The sequence below is a fragment of the Diplotaxodon limnothrissa genome, linkage group LG6 (assembly GCF_057381915.1).
Source record: "Diplotaxodon limnothrissa isolate DT_005_m linkage group LG6, D_limnothrissa_male_GT1.1, whole genome shotgun sequence".
Classification (NCBI taxonomy): Eukaryota; Metazoa; Chordata; class Actinopteri; order Cichliformes; family Cichlidae; genus Diplotaxodon; species Diplotaxodon limnothrissa.
The window spans coordinates 29136174-29158589 of record NC_140601.1 but is presented as its reverse complement, the minus strand read 5'-3'; the positions used below and the strand labels follow the sequence as shown (position 1 = coordinate 29158589).

At 38.1% G+C, this 22416-nt stretch overlaps 1 protein-coding gene across 4 annotated transcripts in view; it reads right to left on the bottom strand.

Annotated features, from left to right (window-relative positions):
• Nucleotides 1-22416, bottom strand: part of LOC146630794 (alpha-1,6-mannosylglycoprotein 6-beta-N-acetylglucosaminyltransferase B-like) — a 133469-nt gene that overhangs the window by 43975 nt on the left and 67078 nt on the right. For all 4 annotated transcript variants that reach the window (XM_085354959.1, XM_085354960.1, XM_085354957.1 and 1 more), the window contains exon 8: nucleotides 10035-10204. In XM_085354959.1, the coding sequence (XP_085211085.1) occupies nucleotides 10035-10204 (170 nt within the window). The remainder of the gene's footprint in view (nucleotides 1-10034; nucleotides 10205-22416) is intronic.

The window sequence follows — 22416 nt, the reverse complement described above, 5'->3', positions numbered from 1 at the left end:
TTAATGTACTAGTTTCCCTTAAAGAAGGAGCTAACTCAGAAGTCTTTTTAGGCGTTTCACACAGATCAGCAGGTTCTTTGGATTCAAAAGATCACACACACCATCCCTTCATACCTAAAAGTTTGGATATTTTTAATAGGAAATGTGTCTTACCCTCATTTAAACCCAATTGTATAATAATGTTTTGAGTCAGATGCTTTAAAAGTTTGCTACCTATATAGTTGCTGGCTTGCACAACAAAGTCAGAAAAAAAAAAAGACAGAAAAAAAGCACTAAACTTCTGAAAAAATGAGAATCAGCGATCTAAGGAAAGCAATAACTGAACGTGATAACCCAATTGTGAGACATGCAAGAAAAGCAAGGGTGGAGTTTGAAATATATGTGCATGCATGTGCTCTTATCTGCTTGGAACAGGAAAACAGCTCATAGCCAACCTATGGAATAAAAGGAGTTGAACTGAGGTCACTGACTCCACTCTCTCTACTCTCTCTACAGGCTTCACTTTAATGATGGCGCAAGGTGAAGGAGTTGTTTGACTGGGGGTGACGAGGAGGTGGAAGACTTGGAGAGACACTGGGTGGTGATAAACAGAAAAAGCTCAGAACAAACAAAACTTATTACACATTTAGACCCACACATTTATGCCTCATGCTTCAATATTAATGGAGGTCTGGGTACTTGGGGGGGGGTTAGTCCATGATGGGTTTTCCTGGTATTTCACTGATAGTGTGTTTAGTTAGTTTGTCACACAGAAAAATTACACCGTTGCCAATCAGATGCTTTTCAGATGGTACTGAAATCAACCAGAATTTGAACCAAAAATGTCTAAAATGGATATGTCCCTCCATAGGGCAGCATTTGTTTACAGTTTCCCTTCCTTAACACTGGTTTCTTTACAGTCCCTTTTCTACTGATATCACGTTTGATATAAATGGTAAACAGACTGGTTCTTATACAATGCTTTTTACTCTGAGCACTTTTTTTGCTATGTTCTTTCTACATAAGTGCATTATGTAACTTTCGCACACATTTAAAATCTGATGGGTGGATGTTCATATCTTGAACAGGAATATTTGGTGTGCAGACTGGAGCAGACAGGGATCAAACAACTAACCTTCCAAATAGCAGGTGACCTTTTTTGCTACCTGAGTTACAGCCACCCCAGCCATCTGAAAGGTCAGATGCGCCTGAGAGATCAGCTCAGCTCATCTGTCAGCACCTCCCGGGTGATGTGTTAGGTCTTTGCTTGATTTTGGTTGACTTTCTGATACCGCTCACCAGCTGCAGATTGTTTTTGCTACTTTTTTATTTTGTTCTCCATTTCTCTAGTTTCCTTAACTTTTTTTATGAACACTCTGCACACCACGCCAAGATATAACACCTTTTCAGCTAAGCTAGTTCTTTGGAAGTAACCTCGTTGGTGCAAAAAAATCTGTTTTATTCCTGTCAAACTGTGTTATCTTAGGAATCTTTCATACATTTAACTACACAAATGGGAACAAATGATCTGTTCCCAGTTGTGTAATAGTAACAAACTAACACCAATTGATCACTTGAGTTAGGTGCCTTAATTATGTTTGAATTGAATGATTCATAGATAAGTTTAAATTATTTTAACAAAAAATAATAAAACAAAAAAAAAAAAAGAAAAGGAAAAAAGGAAAAGCTAATAAAAAGAAAAACGTGGATGGACATTTGGGATTCCTGGATAGCTCTTGATCATGATCACTTAAAAAATTAAAAGAAAGTCTTATTCCTTAAAAGCAAAATATAAATAAATGGGGAGTGCACAGTACTGAAACTTTGAGAAAATAAATGCTCAGCGAAGGGGTAAAACACATTACTATTGACTTTCAAAAACCCATACCTCTTACTACAAAAAAATCAAAAAAACTCTGACACTTTCAGCCACACAATATGAGAGCAACTGGACAAAGTGAAAGTGAAAAGAGAAGTGGAAAAAATATTTATAACAAGATAAAGCCTCTACAAAAAATGAGTGAAACACAGAAGGCAGACAGAATATGCTGAGAAAAACAAGTGTGCAGCAGAAAGAATCTGAAGACCAATTCAATTTTACAAGGCATTACGTAACATCAGGTCTTTTTGCATTAATCTTTCGGGTTATGTAAGCTATATCTGGACTAGAGCAGATTTATAGCAATGAGCTTATGATGCAAACTAGCATTAGTTCTTTTGCAGCATGCTGCCACTGTGGTAGTGTAGTGAATCTCTCTTCATGTAAAATGTGGCCTCTCTCACACAAGACAGACGTATTTATACCCCAGAAAACGTTCAGACTGAAGAATTAAAAAAAATTAAATAGACCAAAAAAACCAAAAAAAACCCCAAGGTGTTCCAACAGCGCAAGGGGTGTGGCACCACAGTCTTCACATATCATCATATGGCACGATATCATTGTATGAGATAAAACAAAGGCCTGGTCAAACTGTTTGAACAGAGCTCACAGAAAATGAGGGCAAAGCAATAACAATGTGATTTGTTGACTTTTGTAGTTTGACTGTCAAAGGGGAAGGCATAGTGAAAATATAAAAATACTAGAGATGGACCAATCCGATATTACGTATCGGTATCGGTCCGATACTGACCTAAATTACTGGATCGGATATCGGAGAGAAATAAAAAATGTAATCCGATCCATTAAATATCAAAAAAGCACCTCACAAAACTTGCCACACGGCGTAACTCGGTCATAACCGTAGCACTCGGAGCAGTGTGCTCACGTGATAGAGCGGCTGTGTGTATTTGTAGCCTCACTAGCAATCCAGTGGCATTTCATCTCCGAGGAAGTTATCCCTGAGAGAAGTAAAGCAAGTGTTTAAGTTCATCTCTGAATGTTTGTAAAGCATTCCCATGTTAAGCTTAACAACCGATATATGGAGCGACTGCCTCTCTCTCTCCCTCTCCTGCTGCTACTTCAATCCTGAAACTGATTAATGATCAGCTGATTGGCTTTTCTGTAGCGAGTCCGTCTCTCTTCTTTGTTTTTGGCCCACTTTACACCAGAAAGAGGAAACCAGCGGCTGAACAACAGCAGTTTAAGCTTGATAAGCTGTTGTTAGAATTTATTTAATATTACTTTCTAGACCAGGATCCTTTTCTACGTAGCTGACAGCTGGTAACTGTGCAGGGGCGGATCTAGCAAAGTTTAGCCAGGGGGGCCGATAGGGCATTAACAGGGAAAAGGGGGGCACAAAGACATACTTTTCTTTCTTATTCTCATTTAAAATGTCTAGCTTTTATTAAATAATTATCTGAATCTTACACCCAAAGTTTTAATCTGATGTAAAATGTATAGAAGTCCATTACTGTATATAGTAACTGTTAAGTCTAATATACCCTAGTACCGTATTTCCCGGACTACAGAGCGCACCTGAATATTAGCCGCACAAGCTAAAATCAGGGGAAAATCCTGTTTTGTACATACATTAGCCGCACCTGACTAAAAGCCGCAGGTGTTTCAATGTTGACTTATCATATGTAAGAGAATATGCACAAATCGAATTGTCAGGAAAGAGATGGCTGTTTGGAGACACACCACTTTTATTAATATTTTGAAAAACAAGTTATGGGTACATATTTGCATAACCTTTTAGGGTATGTGTACAAGTAGTGGTAATTACAAGTACAAAACATGTACTGTGCTTCATAAATGAGTAACAAATGTAGTACATAACAATAACCTACAGCACACCAGAAAAATAGATTCGGACTACCTTTTAGGCTCAGGTGCAGTGACACGGCTTTAACAAGAAGAAAAGTCAGTCATTCACCACCATCTTTCTCTTCTTCCTGCGCACTAAAACCACCAAAGTCCTCTCCTCCAGTGTCGGAAACGAACAGGCTCAGGGTGGCTTCATCATCCACTCTCAGCTCCTTTCTTTCGTTGTCACTTTCAAAACCAAAGAAATCCTCATTGTCAGTGTCAGAGTCGAACACCTTCTGAAGAGCCTCCTCTCCATCAGGCAGCAGTCCAGCCCTTCGAAATCCGTTGGTGATCGTGGATGTTTTCACACTTTCCCACGCTGTCAGAATCCAGTGGTGGAGTTGGGCATAACTTGCTTTTTGCAAGTTTATCGCCGCTCATCATCCACGCCTCCAGCTGAACGCGTAGCGCTACTTTGAAGTTTGTTTTTCGCGCTACTTCGTACGGCACTACGTTGCCTGGCGGATGGACATGTGACTAACATACCACTCTTGAACTCCGATCCTTCCGCCAGGCAACGTAGTGCCGTACAACAGCGGAACAAACAAAACAAATCCGCTCATGGACAATCCATAGAAAAGCCGCACCTGACTAAAAGCCGCAGGGTTCAAAGCTTGTGCAAAAAGTAGCGGCTTATAGCCCGACAATTACGGTAAGCTATACTACTTTTTCCTTTGGGAAGGTACCATCTGTGCAGTCTGCAGTTCTGTTGAAGAAAGATCTTGAATCTATTTAATTATTCTTGAAAAATAATTTATTTCTGTGCATTTTTTGGTGGTTCCCTATTTTTTTTTGCTGGAAGTTTGCAACCCTATTAGTTAGGTTGCTTAATATTTCTGCTAAGTACTCTTTAAAATACCAGAATAGGAAGGATGGAGTCGGTTTAAGTTTATTAGATTGATCAGTGTTGCTGAACTATGAAATATTTTGGGTGCAGTGTATTTTTTTGCATACAGGTATAACAGAATAGCTTCAGAGTTGTTGTTTATTTAAACTTGAGTGTGAACTTATACAAAATGCAGCAAGATATAAAAAAAAAAACAGTTTTATTAATTAAAAAAACACACTATATCGGATTCATATCGGTATCGGCAGATATCCAAATTTATGATATCGGTATTGTATCGGACATTAAAAAGTGGTATCGTGCCATCTCTAAAAAATACCACAGTGTAAGTAAAACTTACTTAAATAGAGAAAGAAATATGGCTGGCAATGGGGAAGAGAGAGATAAAAATTGAAAATGATTTTATAGTAAGGATAAAAACTAAAGTGCAAAAGATTTGTGAACAGATGGGCCTTAAAAGAACCGGTTAACTGTTAGAGAGGTGTAAAACTGACAGTTGTCATGTCTCCTGGCTTGAAACATCAGCTTTTGTGAAGCTTCAAAAGACAAACTGACTGGAAAATGTGATTTTCTTATAACAGCAGCATTACAAGGATCAAGGATCAAGTATTCTGTTGTCATTCACCGTGAAGAAAACCTTACAGAACGAGATGCAGTTACTCAGATCTCGGTGTTAATAATGATTAAAATAAGCAACGATAGTAGAAATGCCTCGAGGCAATAGCCCTAATAACACTAATTGTTGAAAATGCTGCTAAATAATTGCAGCTAGTTGTAGGACTGCAGGTGCAGGTAAAAATGAGAATGTGGTAGCTCTACATGGAACTAAATTAGCAGTAAAATATACAGAACACACAGTTCTGTGTAGACGATGATAAATCAGTGCTACTGTCTCTTTTCAGCTCCATGCCTGAATCTGAAACTTCACATTAATTGAGAAATTACCTGCAGTAGGGATGCTGCTGTGTAGCTTGACACTTTAATTTTGAGGAATCCATGGAGAGGGCGTGCATGAGAAGAAGAAAGCGAATCTTTGCGACGTGACTGAAGATATTTTTAACAATTTCCTCCTTTTTTGTGTCTTTTTCATTTTTATTGATGCCTAAGAGTTGACAGTACTGAGGCAGAGAAACTAGGAAGCAAGGGGAGATAAGGATTTTGACTTGCAATAAAGATCTTCGACTGCTATCAAACCAGATGATGCAGTTTTATTACGTGCTATGATTCTTAAATAACCATGACAGAGTTTGAGGGAGGTGGGACGGGGAGTACTGTCTTTTTAAAATAAGCAATTATTACATGTAAGACAAACTCAAAGTGGAAAAAATAAAGCAAAGTAAAAAAAGCAGGTTATAATGATCAAATATTATTACAATACCATGTATTATAGATCTCTGATTTAAAACAATAGCTTAAAAAATCCTCAATAAAAATTAAAACTGCCTTTTCCCATTACCCAGGTAAGTTAGATCAAATATAACTGTAGTTAGATCAGTTAGATTTTGTACTCTTCAGCAATAAAATGCAAAGGGTAAGAAATTTCTTGTGGCACATTTTCAAACCGACTTTAATAAAATATAGTAGATTTAATATGTTTACAGTTTTTAGCAGGCACATTTTTTGATTTCCACATGTCATCTCTGTGAACCGTCCCCACAATGCCACGTTTTTAGTTTTCATGTTACGCCCAACACATGCTCTGTGAACATAAGCCACCAGGATGATGCACCAGAAAATGAACAATTTTCCAGGCTACTTCACTGTACTTACTTCTTCGCTGTGTATCGTGTGTCCTGTGGGCATTGAACTGTAAGAGGCCATTGCGCTTTTAGCCTGTGCCACTTTCTTTCATCTTCCAGTATTATTAAAGCTTCTTTATGTCACATAACAGTAGTGGCAGGATAAGGCACAAAAGGTGCTGACCATCTAGCTTTTCAACGACTGGGAGCAGCTCTCTGTGTTCCAGACCCTCAAGTTGGTAATGAGCAGGAGAGCCGTGTCTGCTCTCCCTCTAACACTAATACATCTCAGGTACCCTGGCAATCTAACTGGCATCAAATTCAGCTTTATTTCCATCAAGCTCCTCAGTATTCCACAATGTGAGGGGTGCATACTCAGCAGAAACGGTGAAACGCAAAGACCTGTACTGAATTAACTGAGATGTGTGTGCTGCAGTGTGTGGTCAGGTAACATGTGGTAAATGTGTGAAATTTCTGCTTTGTGCATAAATGACGGATGTTGTGAGATTCCAAACAAAAGAATGGCATTCATTAGTGAGCCTTCAAAAACTATCTGCATATTTGAATACCAAATATAAACTCTAAAGATGCCACCTCGGCACTTTGCTGAACTCTCTTTTTGTCCTTTCCAGCCATTGTTTCCAACAAACATCGGTCTGATCTGCATGCTGACAGCCTTCAGGATGAAATATGATTTTGATTTGTCACAGACATTTTTTTAAAATAAACAATACCTTAAAGTTTAATCTATTGTGAGTTTTATTAAAAGAAGTCATTTTAGTCAATAGCTCCAATGCCTTAGTAAGTCTCGACATGCTCTTTTCACTCATCTCTAGTAAATAATATCCAGCCACGTGACTGCAGTGCAGACTGAAAACTACAAAAAGGGGAGTGATACACTAAGAAAACACAACACCTAATCATTCCCACAGCGGCCAATTACAGCTACCCTGCTTCCTCCTAAGCCAATCACAACTTTCAGATGTTGTCATGAGAGCAATACTGTACCCACTATGCACTCACACACCCACCACAATGCAGGAATGAGAAACGGTGGAAAAGGACAGACCCTGGACACTTTTTTGCTCAGCTTTATTTTAACACTGCTCAATGTTGCCCAAAGGAAAGCGAGATGTTTCCAAATCTGTGTTTGGTCTCAGATCTAACCAAGCCTTATCTTTAGGGCAACTAATGTCTGTTTGCCTGCTTTTTCATTTGACTTGGTCATTTTGTCCATCTGGACTCAACAATATCTGCAACCCCCCCAAAACACAACATCCGTGTTAAAATACTAATAAAAATACAGTATTAATACAAAATAAAACAACAGCAATGCATTGTTCATGAATGCGTCTGCTGATTTGCATCTGAGGCTTTTTCTGTGTGAACCACTGATAATTACATTGCGAGGTAATCAAACCAAAAAGCTCCCTGTTTTCCAGCCTGTTTACTAACACACTGTGATAATTGCATTCGCAGGGCATGGTGTGAATGTACACAAAGCCACTATCTGAGAATGCAGCCCTAACACAGAAATGCAGCAGTGTTGAGGGAATTCTTTAATTAATTCATTCGTTGACAAAAAAAAAAGCCCCCTGTGTATTTCACAGCGCCTAAAAACAGAAAATCAATACTTATGCTTTTTAAATAACAAATCACTATGTACTTGTGTGCAGCTTCGCCGTGTGGCAGGATATATTGAAGCTAAACATACAGTATAATTGCACGTCATAGCAGTACAAAGCTGTGCCTCACAATGCATCCTCTTCTGAGAATTGAACTTGTCATTACTGGGTTCACTGAATGGACCCAGTGTTACATTATCCTTTATTACATGTTAGTATAACGATCACTGTGAAAAGCATTAAAAGCTTTACTTTAACATTGACAGGTTTGAGGGTAACGTGAGAGATGCAGCGAGAGAGAACGAGCAATCCATCAGCTACAAGTGAGACTGAGAAACTGGCTAAAGTGAATACACAAATTGGTCATACTGGTGTGGTAATATATCCTGTGCAGTCACCTAAAACATCACGACCCACAATGTCAGACAGATAAATCTGAAAATGTGGGTCTCAAGAAACTCCAGTGACGTGCATGCAGCAAAAACGATTGTGCCATCAATCTCAAAAGTCACTTTTTTATATATGAAATTCTTCTAAATTGTCCCACACTCTCTTGGCCCCTGAAGCTGCGTTATATGTCTACAGAATGTCTGCCAAAGGCTGGGCATCAATACAATGCTTCTCCTATGATTTGTGAGAGATGTCCGGAGCAGAGCACAGTATGAAATGCAGAGAACAGCCGGGCCTCTGTAGGCACCATTATATTGATCTATACTCTGTACCTGTGCCACTGCGCTGATCGACGACGACAGAAAGACAAAGACTAGCAGCTCAATCGAGGCCGAACAAAGACGTCACCTATGAGTCAGCTGTCTTCTCACAATATGCCTGTTCATAATTCTTCTTTCAAACATTAGCTATTCCTTGACATTGAAGATGACAACCCCTATGAGTTGTTCAGTCTTGACTATGAACCTAATTACTTAGACTAGACAACGCTTGAAGGATCTTTTCAATCACGACAAATTTACATCCATGCATATGTCTGTGTGTGCTGGCTCTAGTTCAGCTTTATCAGTAAGCAGAAACGCGTAATCATCCTGACACGGGACGGAAAAGAAAAACCACCAATGTAGTTGCGCTGACATCAAGCTGCAGATTGAGCCTACGTGAGATCAATACGGCAACAGATCAATTCAGCGACAGGACCTTAGAAACCTCGATGCTATGCTGGCGTTAAGTGGAAATGAGCAGACTTTAAATGCAAAATTACAAAAACACAATGCATCAGTTGATTGGCTAAATTGGCTGTTAGTGTGAATGTGAGTGTAAATGGTTTTCTGTCTCTCTGTGCTAGCCCTGTCCGGAGTTTACTCTACTTTTCATCCTATTAACAGCTAGCAAACGGATGAAATAGATGGATATATGCCTTTTTTTCCCCAATCTGTACACAAGAAACATTAGTTTCATGTTCAGTGTTTGGAGTTGCAGTTTCTTGTTTTTTAGTTTAGAGTATTCTTGTTTACCTTTGTTTTTTTTTAAGGATTTATGTTTGAAGTCTTACAGTTTCTTGAGTGGTTTTGGTCATTGTTCTCTGTGTCGTCCTGGTCTGTTTCCCCAGTCATGTCTCTGTGCTGCCTGGTCCCTCTGTGGCCTGTCTCTGTGGTCTGTCATGTCTCTTTTTATTCTTCCTTTGTCTTTGTCAAGTCCGTTTGCCTCAGTCTGCGTTAGTTTCCTGTTTTAGTTTGACAGTCTCTTGTCATGTGTGCTTTATATTCAGTTTTGCTTCCCCTGTCGTTACTCAAACTTCGCTCACCTGTGTCTTGTTTTCCCCAGCTGTGTTCCATCTCTCTAATTGCCTTATGTGTATATTTAAGTCCCTAATTTCCTTCTGTTCTACGTCATTTCGTCATCATATTCCTTCATGCTGTGCGCGCTCCAGTCTGTCAGTGTTTCAGTCAGTCCTCTCCAGTTAACGCCGCCTTATGTTTTGTTAAGTTTGCCGGTGCGAGCTAATAAAGCTGTGTTTTGAGTTTATGTTTGTCTGCAGAGTCCTGCACTTGGGTCCACTCTCTGTCTGACACAGCATCCCATAACAATTAGCTCTATAGCTCTATATAATTAAGATATCAAGATCTCGCACATAAAGAACTCACCCCTGAAGTTCCTTGACAGACATGGAGATCTTGAGGTTGTGTCCCAGAACATGAAGTGCAGTGAGGATATCAGCCCATTGGACCATTTCGCCTAGAGGCCCTCCCTTCAACACCTTTGGGCTGAAAACATCTCCAGACTCCTCAGTTAGGAAGCCTACATGAACGAGGATCTGAAAGAGAACACATTGTTATAGAAGAGTTAAAATAAAGGTCTGTAGATGGGGAACATAAGAAAACTTGAAAGGACATTGTTTAATAATAAATAATCTTTAAACAAAGGTTTTTACGAAAATCATGTTTTTTGTGGTTTCTTATAATGTTCTGCTGTATTTAAATTAAATTATAATCACAAAAAAAATCTGTAAATGTACCTAAAATAATAATGATAATAGTAATAATACATCACCAGAATAGTTTTTCAATTGTTAATAACTAGTTAAAACCAACAACAGATATGAATAGAGAGTCTCAAATCGTGCTTAGACTACATTAATAACTCAATGCCAATAACGTTATAAAATACAAAAATAAGCCCAACAGCTTTAGTTATTATCTGTAGCTCCAAACCAATGTACTCAAAAACCAAAGTCACCCAATAATACAAACTAACAGAGAGAGAAAGCTGAAAATAAGAACAACCAGCACGTTTTACAATGAACAATAACAGTTTTTGTCAAAGTTTCAGAACTATGAAGAGCACAATAAATCATGAACAGGCCTGATGAGAAGTTAAACGTATAAAAATTCAGTGTATCATGTTTTAATTCTTTGTGTTTCTTTTCTCCTCATTTAAACCCAGATTAACTCCATTTTATTGTGAAAATACAATAGATCTAAGGGGGCCATCACATCTGTTGTAGGTCTTCTTGTTGCCTGAAACATTTTCACTATTCTAGATCATATTTATTGACATAATTTTACAGTCAACATGTTTTATTTATGATGGTCTAGTTATGTCACAGGTACCCTAAATTAATAATAATAGCAATTACCATTTTTTACATGTTTCTGTAATGGTTAATCCACCAATATGTGCACGGTCTTTAATGAAAAAGCTATTTTTTATGCTAAAATGTCATCTAAAATTTGAATATATTATTAAAAGTTTACTGTTTTACAAAAAAGCTGAAAAAAATAGTAAAATGCCAAATTACAGTTATTTATTTTCATTCCTGAAAAGAGAAAAAAATAGTTTCACAGGCTGAAAGCAAAGCTTGTTATGCTAATTTCTGACTTCTTGGTGAAGTTCACTTCACCGGCTCAAATTTGGGTATAAAACGTGAACTCAGTTTGGTATTTGCCTAATACATAACAATATAAACAACATAATTCATCAGTATAAACACGTTTTTCACTAATTTCCAAAATATATTTGTGTTTTCGGTACCACTTTACAATAAGGCTCCCCTTATAGATGCTAATAAATAGTTTATAGCTATATTATTAATTAATTTGTAAATGCTTTATAAACCATTATTAATGGTTTATTATGCATTAGTTAAGGGTGAGAAAGAGGAAAAAAACTGACCGGTTTCTTGCCAAATAGTGAGCCAAATGTGTTCACCTATATATTTCATCTAGAGTTGCTATATTAAACATTTCAGACTAAGTTACTATCCTGTAAGCACAATCAGCATTTGTAAACATATTTTTTATCATATAAAATTGTACTTCAGAAATGCATTATAAATATCCACAACTATCAATCGGAGCTTTGTTGTAAAGTGTAAAGCATAAAACCATTTATTAATGAATAATAAATATTTATAAATGCCAAATGGGAGCCTTATTGTAAAGTGTAAAGCATGACACCATTTATTTATGACTAATAAACATTTATAAATGCCAAATGGGAGCCTTATTGTAAAGTGTAAAGCATAACACCATTTATTAATGACTACTAAACATTATAAATGACAAAAGAGAGTTTTGTTGTAAAGTTTAAAACATGTCAACATTTATTAAGGACTAATAAACATTTATAAATGCCAAATGGGAGCCTTATTGTAAAGTGTAAAGCATAACACCATTTATTAATGACTACTAAACATTATAAATGACAAAAGAGAGTTTTGTTGTAAAGTTTAAAACATGTCAACATTTATTAAGGACTAATAAACATTTATAAATGCCAAATGGGAGCCTTATTGTAAAGTGTAAAGCATAACACCATTTATTAATCACTAATAAACATTTATAAATGACAAAAGATAGCTTTGTCGTAAAGTTTAAAACATGTCAACATTTATTAATCACTAATAAACATTTATAATTGCCAAAAGTGAGTCTTAAATGTATAATGTCACCATTTATAACACTTAGACCTAAATTACAATCAGTGCTTGAAATAACATTTAACTACTGTCAAAAATGGCAATGTATTGTAAGAGTAACACATGTAACATTAAATGTGTTTTTTAAAACACCAAACAGTCACCCACTCCAAAAAAAGTTCATGCCAGACTGGTTCAAACTGGAAATATTTTTTGTATGTCCTTAAATAAGCGTCCCAGTGGTCCATCAGGGTGTCGCGCTCCAGTTCCTCCTTAAGAAAAGTCAGTTTCTCTCGCTCCTTGTTAAGAAGGGCAGTTGCAGTAGGGGCAGGATTAGAAGAAGAATCTAAAGAACAAACAATTATTAAATTACAATACTAAAATAATTTATAATCTAAACTTGGGAAACTCAAATAAAATATTGATTAAAAACGGTTACAACTTGAATTTATAAAAAGCCACTTTGTAAAAATTATGTTATATACACATGTGGTGGTTCAGACATTTCTAAAACAAGGCAAATAATTCTTATGTGTACTGCCTTACCAGGGTGTTTAATATAAATTTAATGATGCACATAAACAAAACTAAAAATATACAACTAAGTGATATCAATCGTTTGGAATAACCAATAGTAATAGAGCTATTCACATGTTATGTGATGTTAGTTAGCCACTGTAGCTAGCAGCCAAATGGCTCGGTAGCTAGCTAGCTAGCATTATACTCACCTTCATGTCTAACTGCTGACGTCGTTGGCTTAGTGCAATCTAGATCATCCAGTCTCTGCTTTTTGTATCTCTTCGAACGTGTGCTAACTGTGTAAGTCGCAGACGCACACAAATTTTTATCTTCTGCTCCATCCATGGCGCAGCAACTTGAACGAGCGCCTTCAGTGTGTCTGTTCGTGCCCCTTTGGCTTGACCTTCCAGAGAGCAGAGTGAAGCTGACCCCCCACCCACTTGAAACGTAAAGGCAAATAGGCGGAGCGGTTAGTGCTACGTTTGTGCAGATTTGTGCAGGTAAAATTAGCGTTTGTGCTGCTACGGTTTCCGAGATATTAAACTTTATTTTATAGGTCATTCAAAGGTCACCATCCCCCCAGACTGCTCCAAAACGGGCCAAAATGGTCTACTTTTTTAGTGCTACGTTTGTGCTGGTTTGTGCAGGTAAAATTAGCGTTTGTGCTGCTACAGTATCTGAGATATTAAAAGTTATATTTTTTGCTGATGACATCACCATCCCCCCAGACTGCTCCAAAACAAACCAAAATGGTCTACTTTTTTAGTGCTACGTTTGTGCAGATTTGTGCAGGTAAAATTAGCGTTTGTGCTGCTACGGTTTCCGAGATATTAAACTTTATTTTATAGGTCATTCAAAGGTCACCATCCCCCCAGACTGCTCCAAAACGGGCCAAAATGGTCTACTTTTTTAGTGCTACGTTTGTGCTGGTTTGTGCAGGTAAAATTAGCGTTTGTGCTGCTACAGTATCTGAGATATTAAAAGTTATATTTTTTGCTGATGACATCACCATCCCCCCAGACTGCTCCAAAACAAACCAAAATGGTCTACTTTTTTAGTGCTACGTTTGTGCAGATTTGTGCAGGTAAAATTAGCGTTTGTGCTGCTACGGTTTCCGAGATATTAAACTTTATTTTATAGGTCATTCAAAGGTCACCATCCCCCCAGACTGCTCCAAAACGGGCCAAAATGGTCTACTTTTTTAGTGCTACGTTTGTGCTGGTTTGTGCAGGTAAAATTAGCGTTTGTGCTGCTTCTGTTTTAAAGATATTAATGAAAATGTAAAGGTCAACCAGCCCCCCCACATTACCCAAATCCAACAAAAGTGGTATCAAACGTTTGTGCTACGTTTGTGCTGGTTTGTGCTGCAAAGATTTTCGTTTGTGCTGCTATCATTTTAAAGATATTAATAACAATTTCTAGAGGTCATCAGAGGTCAACCAGCCCCCCCACATTAATTAAATCAAACAAAATGGGTGTCAATCAACTGTGCTACGTTTGTGCTGGTTTGTGCTGCTAAAATTTTCGTTTGTGCTGCTTCTGTTTTAAAGATATTAATGAAAATGTAAAGGTCAAAAGGTCAACCAGCCCCCCCACATTACCCAAATCCAACAAAAGTGGTATCAAACGTTTGTGCTACGTTTGTGCTGGTTTGTGCTGCAGAAATTTTTGTTTGTGCCGTTATTATTTTAAAGATATTAACAAAAATTTCTAGAGGTCAACCAGCCCCCCCATATTAATGGAATCAAACAAAATGGATGTCAAACGTTTGTGCTGGTTTGTGCTGCAAAAATGTTTGTTTGTGCTGCTAACATTTTAAAATGTTTAATAAAATAACGTCTTGATGCGTGCTTAATCATCCAGGTAAGTAAATCCCAAAAGGTTGATTCTGTTCATCTGGACATTTTCAGTTGGAGAAACGTTTCGTCACTCATCCAAGTGACTTCTTCAGTCTCAGCTGACTGTAGGTTTCCCCAACCATATAAACAGTACATTTGCATAGTGAAGGAAACTAGCGCCACTGAATGAACAATGTGCCGGGGGGTTAATTCCATGATTGTTAGTATGCAAATTCTTATGACCATTGATCAATGACAACTAATCAAAGCCTATTGATCAATGGCCATGAGTACCATTCACAGAAAGTGGGGAATGGCTACAATCACAGCATTGTAGGATGGCGAAAGATGTACCCTTGGGCCCCCCTTCTCGATCCAGAGATGGTCAGCATCCTGACAGCCCGATGGACGAAGCTGTCTCTCAGTCTGCTGGTTCTGCCCCGGAGGCTCTTCAGTATCCTTCCTGATGGCAGCAAACTGAAGACGCTGTTGAAGGGATGAGTGGAGTCACCTGTAATGGAGACGACCTTCCAGATGAGGCAGGTGCAGTAGATCTCCTGGGGAGGGAGGCAAGAGAGGTCCCCACAATGCTCTCGGCTGCTCTCACTACCCGTTGTCATTTTTTCCTGCAGAACCCAATGCAGGAGTCATACCACACCAGTGATGCAGCTGGTGAGGATACTCTCAACTGTGCCTCTGTAAAAGGTGCTCATAATGGGGGTTGAATCTCTTGTGCTTCTCAGTTTGCAGAGGAAGTAGAGTCACTGTTGGTCTTCTCCACATTCAGGGACAGGTTGTTGTTGCTGTACCACTCTGGCAGATGGTTAACTTCACCCCTGTAGTAGATCTCGTCGTGGGTCAGCAGAGTGAAGAGAAGGGAGCTCAACACACATCCTTGGGTAGCCCCCGTATTCCGTGTTCTTGGGCTGGAGGTGTTGCTGTTGACCCGTACTGTCTGCTGTCTTCCTGTCAAGAAATCTAGCAGCCCGTTATACAGCAAGGTGCTGATCCCCAGCAGATCCAGTTTGTGAATGAGTTGCTGGGGAATGATGGTGTTGAATGCTGAACTGAAGTCTATGAACAGCACTCTGACATATGAGTCTCTAGTGTTCAGATGTGTGAGGGCTGAGTGAGGGGCAGTTGAAATTCCATCATCGGTTGAGCGTTTTGACCGGTATGCGAACTGAAATGGATCCAGGTTGGGGGAAAGCAATAATTTGATTTGATGCATGACTAACCGTTCAAAGCACTTAACTTAATAATGATGGAGGTGAGTTTGACAGGACGGTAGTCCTTAAAGCAGGAGATAGATGACTTCTTGGGTTCAGTAATGATGGTGGAGGGATCTCCACACACTGTCTGGGGATTGTGTCACCACGGTCTGTAGAGTGGGCTTGTAGTCTGTGATGGTTTGTATTCCTTGCCACTGCCTCCAAGTATCTCTGCTGTCGCTGAAGCTTTGCTGTAGCTGATGCCACGTGACAGGTTTGCCCTTGCTGTTCTTAGACTCACCTAATTCCCGGCTCTGAAGGCTTGCATTTTTCAACTTTAGGAGCATTTAAACCTGACCTGTGAGCCATGGTTTCTGATTGGCCCAGACAGTGATAGTCCTGGTCTCTGTGACATCATCGATGCATTTTGGGATGTAGGCAGTGACAGTTTCTGTATATTCCTGAAAGTCTGTGGTGTTGTCGTGTGTGGTGGCCTGTGGTGGAAAAGCAGTGCCTCTGAGGACCCTTCTGGCCACACCTGTACCTGCTTACGAACTGGTTTGGTGACTTTGACCAGGGGCCTGTGGGAACCCATGGCACACCTAGATTTCTGCCTGTACTGACCCTTATGCAAAATAGGTGGAATTAAGACAGTTCCAAAAGCAAACACAACTGATCAGTGCTGAGAGTGGTCCTGTTGCTGAGGTTGGGATGATCCTGTAATCTCTTATGAACGACCTCCAACGCTTCTATGACTGGGATGCAAGTGAAGACAGATGTAACATCTCTCTCTCACTGTACATGTACTGTTTATAAAATTAGGGAAACATAACCTGCACAAACAAAATAATTTGCAGGACAAATGTTTGACATCAATTTTGTTCGATTTGAAGAAGGTAGGGGGGGCAACTTCACTCACGGGTGTTTATAAGGTTGGGGAAACCTGCAGTCAGCTGAGACTGAAGAAGTCACTTGGATGAGTGACGAAACGTTTCTCCAACTGAAAATGTCCAGATGAACAGAATCAACCTTTTGGGATTTACTTACCTGGATGATTAAGCACGCATCAAGACGTTATTTTATTAAACATTTTAAAATGTTAGCAGCACAAACAAACATTTTTGCAGCACAAACCAGCACAAACGTTTGACATCCATTTTGTTTGATTCCATTAATATGGGGGGGCTGGTTGACCTCTAGAAATTTTTGTTAATATCTTTAAAATAATAACGGCACAAACAAAAATTTCTGCAGCACAAACCAGCACAAACGTAGCACAAACGTTTGATACCACTTTTGTTGGATTTGGGTAATGTGGGGGGGCTGGTTGACCTTTTGACCTTTACATTTTCATTAATATCTTTAAAACAGAAGCAGCACAAACGAAAATTTTAGCAGCACAAACCAGCACAAACGTAGCACAGTTGATTGACACCCATTTTGTTTGATTTAATTAATGTGGGGGGGCTGGTTGACCTCTGATGACCTCTAGAAATTGTTATTAATATCTTTAAAATGATAGCAGCACAAACGAAAATCTTTGCAGCACAAACCAGCACAAACGTAGCACAAACGTTTGATACCACTTTTGTTGGATTTGGGTAATGTGGGGGGGCTGGTTGACCTTTACATTTTCATTAATATCTTTAAAACAGAAGCAGCACAAACGCTAATTTTACCTGCACAAACCAGCACAAACGTAGCACTAAAAAAGTAGACCATTTTGGCCCGTTTTGGAGCAGTCTGGGGGGATGGTGACCTTTGAATGACCTATAAAATAAAGTTTAATATCTCGGAAACCGTAGCAGCACAAACGCTAATTTTACCTGCACAAATCTGCACAAACGTAGCACTAAAAAAGTAGACCATTTTGGTTTGTTTTGGAGCAGTCTGGGGGGATGGTGATGTCATCAGCAAAAAATATAACTTTTAATATCTCAGATACTGTAGCAGCACAAACGCTAATTTTACCTGCACAAACCAGCACAAACGTAGCACTAAAAAAGTAGACCATTTTGGCCCGTTTTGGAGCAGTCTGGGGGGATGGTGACCTTTGAATGACCTATAAAATAAAGTTTAATATCTCGGAAACCGTAGCAGCACAAACGCTAATTTTACCTGCACAAATCTGCACAAACGTAGCACTAAAAAAGTAGACCATTTTGGTTTGTTTTGGAGCAGTCTGGGGGGATGGTGATGTCATCAGCAAAAAATATAACTTTTAATATCTCAGATACTGTAGCAGCACAAACGCTAATTTTACCTGCACAAACCAGCACAAACGTAGCACTAAAAAAGTAGACCATTTTGGCCCGTTTTGGAGCAGTCTGGGGGGATGGTGACCTTTGAATGACCTATAAAATAAAGTTTAATATCTCGGAAACCGTAGCAGCACAAACGCTAATTTTACCTGCACAAATCTGCACAAACGTAGCACTAACCGCTCCGCCTATTTGCCTTTACGTTTCAAGTGGGTGGGGGGTCAGCTTCACTCTGCTCTCTGGAAGGTCAAGCCAAAGGGGCACGAACAGACACACTGAAGGCGCTCGTTCAAGTTGCTGCGCCATGGATGGAGCAGAAGATAAAAATTTGTGTGCGTCTGCGACTTACACAGTTAGCACACGTTCGAAGAGATACAAAAAGCAGAGACTGGATGATCTAGATTGCACTAAGCCAACGACGTCAGCAGTTAGACATGAAGGTGAGTATAATGCTAGCTAGCTAGCTACCGAGCCATTTGGCTGCTAGCTACAGTGGCTAACTAACATCACATAACATGTGAATAGCTCTATTACTATTGGTTATTCCAAACGATTGATATCACTTAGTTGTATATTTTTAGTTTTGTTTATGTGCATCATTAAATTTATATTAAACACCCTGGTAAGGCAGTACACATAAGAATTATTTGCCTTGTTTTAGAAATGTCTGAACCACCACATGTGTATATAACATAATTTTTACAAAGTGGCTTTTTATAAATTCAAGTTGTAACCGTTTTTAATCAATATTTTATTTGAGTTTCCCAAGTTTAGATTATAAATTATTTTAGTATTGTAATTTAATAATTGTTTGTTCTTTAGATTCTTCTTCTAATCCTGCCCCTACTGCAACTGCCCTTCTTAACAAGGAGCGAGAGAAACTGACTTTTCTTAAGGAGGAACTGGAGCGCGACACCCTGATGGACCACTGGGACGCTTATTTAAGGACATACAAAAAATATTTCCAGTTTGAACCAGTCTGGCATGAACTTTTTTTGGAGTGGGTGACTGTTTGGTGTTTTAAAAAACACATTTAATGTTACATGTGTTACTCTTACAATACATTGCCATTTTTGACAGTAGTTAAATGTTATTTCAAGCACTGATTGTAATTTAGGTCTAAGTGTTATAAATGGTGACATTATACATTTAAGACTCACTTTTGGCAATTATAAATGTTTATTAGTGATTAATAAATGTTGACATGTTTTAAACTTTACGACAAAGCTATCTTTTGTCATTTATAAATGTTTATTAGTGATTAATAAATGGTGTTATGCTTTACACTTTACAATAAGGCTCCCATTTGGCATTTATAAATGTTTATTAGTCCTTAATAAATGTTGACATGTTTTAAACTTTACAACAAAACTCTCTTTTGTCATTTATAATGTTTAGTAGTCATTAATAAATGGTGTTATGCTTTACACTTTACAATAAGGCTCCCATTTGGCATTTATAAATGTTTATTAGTCCTTAATAAATGTTGACATGTTTTAAACTTTACAACAAAACTCTCTTTTGTCATTTATAATGTTTAGTAGTCATTAATAAATGGTGTTATGCTTTACACTTTACAATAAGGCTCCCATTTGGCATTTATAAATGTTTATTAGTCATAAATAAATGGTGTCATGCTTTACACTTTACAATAAGGCTCCCATTTGGCATTTATAAATATTTATTATTCATTAATAAATGGTTTTATGCTTTACACTTTACAACAAAGCTCCGATTGATAGTTGTGGATATTTATAATGCATTTCTGAAGTACAATTTTATATGATAAAAAATATGTTTACAAATGCTGATTGTGCTTACAGGATAGTAACTTAGTCTGAAATGTTTAATATAGCAACTCTAGATGAAATATATAGGTGAACACATTTGGCTCACTATTTGGCAAGAAACCGGTCAGTTTTTTTCCTCTTTCTCACCCTTAACTAATGCATAATAAACCATTAATAATGGTTTATAAAGCATTTACAAATTAATTAATAATATAGCTATAAACTATTTATTAGCATCTATAAGGGGAGCCTTATTGTAAAGTGGTACCGTGTTTTCTTCTTTTTATGACAGATATTAAAATAGCCCTGTATGTGCACATAATGTACAGATGTTTACGATAAAGTACATTCACTCCAACCTGATGTCCATTATAACACTTTGAAATATTTGCATAATAGATATTGCTAAGCTCTTGGAAAGTTAAGTTTCTACTCTGCACAATGTTTTAATGACTTTGAGGATTAATATCATTGGAATTTCAAAGTGTTTGAAAAGGAAATTATGGAAATCCCCAATGAATTACTCCTCATGCTCCAATGGAACAACATTTTTCATATACACACAGAAAAACACTGTGGTAAAAATTCTTAGAAATCTAATGTGAACTTTAAAAATATATACTATGCAAAACATGTAAATTTCATAATAAAATAACTTTTACACTTTGACTTGTACTGTTATACAATTCTTCACATAAAGGCTACAGTCCTGTCATGCATGTTCACCTAGCTGCTACATAATTAGTGCAGCCCAGCGAGAAATGAGCAACACGTTACTTTTCACAGTGGATTAGACACAGTCATGTCCAAACGTTGCTTTGCTCAGTAATCCTGATTAACTAACACAGCATGAACACCTCCAGCTGCTTTTGCTGGCAAATGGAGCCCACATGCAACATACATAATGAGCTTAAAACCAAATGCGAGGAGTTTGCCAGGAAGTTTTCCAAGGCCTTGTTTACTGTCTCACCATTTGTGTGCAAGTGCATACAAATGGTGAGACGCATTAGTGTTTCCTGTGTCTGTACTTTTAAATCTGTTAGCTGTAGCAGATAATGTCTAAAAGCATCCAAGAGCTTTTCAGATATATGCCACAATGGCACTCATTTCACTCTCCCCCTCCTAATTATGTGTGCTAATACTGAAGTTAGAAGAGCCAACATGTGCACCTGCACACAATATACATACATACACACAAAACTGCTACAAAATATGAGTCATTTTATGACCAGGGGACAGACTGCATCTGAATAACAAAATGAGAAAAACAGAAAAACTGTACTAAACGAAATTAATTATTGATTTCAACCCACAATAAATGTTTAACAATATTTTCAGCTGGCCATGGAAACGGGTTGTGAACGTAACATTGATATGTCATCATATTTTAGGTTCACATGGCAAAGTTCTGCTTAAATTATTGCCTATCTACACATTCAGCAGTTATGATGCGAAATAAGCTCTCTTTTTTGGAGTCCCAGACTAATATTTTTAATATTTTGGTGTCCACCAAAATCCTGTGGTAAACACGTGACTCATGCTGCAAGGTGCATGTATAGATTTTTAAATATTAGGGGAGCTGCTCATATAGTCGATACTAATGTAGAGCCTCATTAACACGCTGTCTCACTTTCGGGACCTAATATCCGTACACATATTCTTAATACTCAACAATATGTTTGTACACTACATTTGTTTAGCTTTATTATTATATAGTGGTGTTTTTGACTTCACACACTCAGCACATTTGATAAAGTAATTTCACTGATGTACTTACTTGAAAATAAAGCGTGTATACAACTCTGGACAATGATGTGTATACAGCAGAGTCAAGCTCCAGTGAGACTCCAGCTGGCGTGAAAAATCCCTTGATTGAATAAACCTGCTCTATTAACTTCTGCTTCATAAAAAGATAAGTGAAATTTAATTACAGTTTGGGTGGCAGATGGCAAGAGTGAGAATACATGGCACCAGTACTATTCCCTGGCTCGGTGTTGGTGTTGGTTATAGGGTGTATCAGCGAAACGCTGGCATCGACGCAGAAATGGAGACAGAAGGAGCTGAATTTCAACTACTGGCACAACAGTAAAACTGATAAATAAATATGAGGAAAATCACACAGTGGCAGCAGCTCTGAATAACTGTAGACTGGATTCTATAAACTGGCATCCATACACAAATGCAAAGTTAATAGCAGGAGAGGAAGAGTTCACTATAAAAGCTGGCAACTCCCTCGTGATCTAAACTAGAGCCCAACCAGTACTGGATATGTGCTTTCAGACACAGGAAACAAAAACAGATTTCCCTTTCCTTTCCCTTTAAGTTATGAGTCCTGAGTAAGATAATATGACAATGCAGCTTAAAAATACAATACATAAAATTAATTGTCACGGCGGGGTGCGCCGGTGTGTTTTTTGAAACAGGACCTAAAAGCAGATGTGGACGAGGAGTTGCAGGTTTAAACAGAAAGCGATCCTTTATTTGGATGAT